This window comes from Odontomachus brunneus, unplaced genomic scaffold (genome assembly GCF_010583005.1).
Source record: "Odontomachus brunneus isolate Ranch 3 - 2012 unplaced genomic scaffold, Obru_v1 Obru_scaffold_312, whole genome shotgun sequence".
NCBI lineage: Eukaryota > Metazoa > Arthropoda > Insecta > Hymenoptera > Formicidae > Odontomachus > Odontomachus brunneus.
Genome location: NW_022639762.1, coordinates 77,290 through 80,434, shown reverse-complemented (window position 1 = coordinate 80,434; position 3,145 = coordinate 77,290). Strand labels below are relative to the sequence as shown.

The window sequence follows — 3,145 nt, the reverse complement described above, 5'->3', positions numbered from 1 at the left end:
GGCTGTGTTAACAGTGTATCACCAGGATGGTGTCGTCCTGGATGACCGGTCTCGGGTAAGAGACCGGTTGACGACCTCTCCCCTGGCGCCCGAGCGGCCCCGTTATATCGGCGCGGCTAGCGATATTTAACCGCGAGAAGCGGCCGCGGTGTCCGGCCGGCGCCACGTAGCGGCGCCGCGCCGAGTTAACGCGCGCCGAGGCGCCTCGTGACTCGCGTAGGCGGGTTGGGTGGGGAGATATTAGGCGCGGATCTTCGGTGTCTAACGATATATTTAACATGATGGAAACAAAACTAGCTTCTAAGTAAGTAACATCATAACTAAAAAAAAAGACCAACTATATACACGAGATGATTATATAATAGAATAGAAGGAAGAACGACGGAACGAAGCATGAAGTAGCATAAATAGCAACAAAACATAGCGGGACAGGGTGTCCCGTTACATGATCACGTAAATTTTCTAAGTCTTTCTCGGAATAAATGCCACTTGTTGCGAGTGCGGCTGGGGTTAAGTATGTCCATGTGAGCTTTGTTAAAGGTTTCAGTATCTGGGGTGGTAATACCATGTTTGGTGTTGGATTGAATTGTATCCACGTATCCTCGATATGAAATTGTATAGGTAAAAGAGGATTACAGTTTCTTTCAGTGCTGTATCGTGTAAGAATTCGTGATTTAGGCGTTATGAAGTAAGATGTATTACTGAGCATTACTGGTAAATCGGTGAAGCATGAGTTTGTTCGTCGTAGTACGACTTCGAGCGGTATACACTTTACAACATGTATAACCTCGCCAGCGGCAACAGCCATATACCCAGGTGCCTTCATCAGACGGAAAGCAAATTCGTCTGGTAATAATGTAGCGAGAGACAAGGTATTTTGTAACACTTGTTTTTCTAACTCGCATTTTTGTTGTATTATATCATAATACAGTGCCTTCATCTGGGTCCTAATATGTCTTTCGACATATACAAATTTGGAGTTTATATATGTAAAAATATCTAAATTATCAATAGGAGTTTCTGTTTTTGTTTTGAATGTATTTCCTTGCTTTGTTTCAAAAATAAACAATTTTGGATGCTCAGTTCCCATTAGAGTATATCCACAAATAATATGTGGTCTTGTTAAAGTTAGAGCAAATGTAATGTCTTGTGTTGTCAATGTGTAAATTGTAGTGTCTTGTGACTCTATGTTGCCTTGCATTTTCATGGCATTTCCTTCATATAAAACATCATAATGGTTAAATTTGCATGCTGAATTTGGAAGAGGTTGCCAAAAAGTATATCCATCGTCCGAGTCTAAACAAGTTCCTTCTGAGAGAGGACACGTAGTTCCTGATTTTAATATAACCTTTCCTAATTCTAGATGTACCGGTACATAGGCCGTTCGCAATGATATTGTCACTTGTGCCTGGACTACTACATCTTCCCAAGTGCCATAATAATCAGAGTACATAGCGCCTTTGCAGGTACCGTCTACTCCTGCTTTTCCTGCCAGTGTTACGCTTCTATAAATTGTACTGTTTGGTTTTAATTGATCAATAATTTCGTCTGCTCCTAATCGCAACATTCCTTCACGATGCATGCGTAGACATTGTTCGTGCGATGTTCCTTGCAAATAGCTAGCTTGACCATTGTGCACAATAGAGACGTGAGAGTGCATCCCACAGTGATAAACAGTTCTGGATATTTCTATTTTACATTGTATAACTTCGACGTAATTATAATTAGAGAGTTGTAATAGCTGTATATATGTTTGTGTAGTCTTTGGTGTATCTTGTTGGAAGTCGCATCCTCCAGTATGCATAAGTGATATGGTAGTAGTATTTAGATGTGTTCCTCCGCAATCATATGCTAATAACGCAAGTACTGTACTTAAACCTGAAATGATGATGACGAAAACTGATGCCTATAACAAAATAATAAATTCCTATGATGATGTTGCTTGATATACATATACATATATGTATGTATGTGTAATGTATGTGGTGGTTAATAATTAATGTTGTTGCTTAAAGTATAATGATATAGTTAATAAGAATAATGATATAATGAATAAGTATAATGAATAAGTATAATGATATAGTTAATAAGAATCCAGGATTCTGGTTCGCATATTCTAATACAATTTTGTGTGCTTTCTCCTTTTTTATTTATGCTTTCCTTCATCCTGGGTCCTGGTTCCGATTAAAGCGTAATAGCTTTAATTTATCCGTATGAACAATACGAGGTTGACCTTTATACTTTAATTTGACATTCCGTGGTGGAAGTATTTCCAAAACCTCGTGCGGTCCCGTATATTGATCAGCAAATTTGCCTTTGATAGGTTCTTTTAATAAGTATACGAAATCTCCAACATTAAAATTTTGTTCATTGATACGTTGATCATAATACTTTTTACTCTTTTGTTTGGCTTGAATCAAAGTTTCTTTTGCGTTCATCTGCGATGTTCTGAGTGTATTATAAAGATTAGTGAGGTAACGCTGATATGTTATTTCTGTGTCTTCTTCCAGGATTGGGATTGATGAAGGGAGCCGAGGAGTTCTACCAAACACAAGGGAGAAAGGGGTATAATTAGTTCCTTCATGGACAGAAGTATTGTAGCAGAACATGGCAGTAAACAGATGTTCATCCCAACTGTTGTTAATATTAGTATACATTTTTAAGTATTCAGTTAAAACGTGATGGGACCTCTCTATTGATCCGTTTGATTGTGGTCTATAAGCGGTAGTTCTATACTGTTGAATTTTTAGTGATTTGGCTAGATTTTTCATTATAGACGTAAAGAAGTTTGGAGCTTGATCAGTCAGTAAGGCTTTAGGAGCACCGTATATGCAAATGAAGTGTTTCAGAAAATTGTCGGCTATTGTTTGCGAATCAGTTTGTTTAAGTGGTATAGCTATGCCATACTTAGTTAATAGGTCTTGAATTGTTAGTATATATCTATTTCCAAGTGGAGTAACAGGAAGGGGACCCATAATGTCCATTGATACTTTATCAAACGCAGCGCCCGGGGTGTCAGTAATTGTCATCGGTTGTTTAGTTTTGACCCGTGTTAATTTCTTTAACTGGCATTCTTTACAATTTTGAATATATTTTTGAATATCGGTTTTCATCGTGGGCCAATAGAAATTTTGTCTTAATCGGA

General features: G+C 38.1%; 1 protein-coding gene across 1 annotated transcript in view; it reads right to left on the bottom strand.

Annotated features, from left to right (window-relative positions):
- Window positions 1–1,841, bottom strand: part of LOC116853388 — a 9,076-nt gene extending 7,235 nt beyond the window's left edge. The window contains exon 1 of the mRNA XM_032834455.1: window positions 446–1,841. Coding sequence (XP_032690346.1) covers window positions 446–1,804 — 1,359 coding nt within the window. The 5' untranslated portion in view covers window positions 1,805–1,841. The remainder of the gene's footprint in view (window positions 1–445) is intronic.
- Between the last annotated feature and the right edge of the window lie 1,304 nt (window positions 1,842–3,145).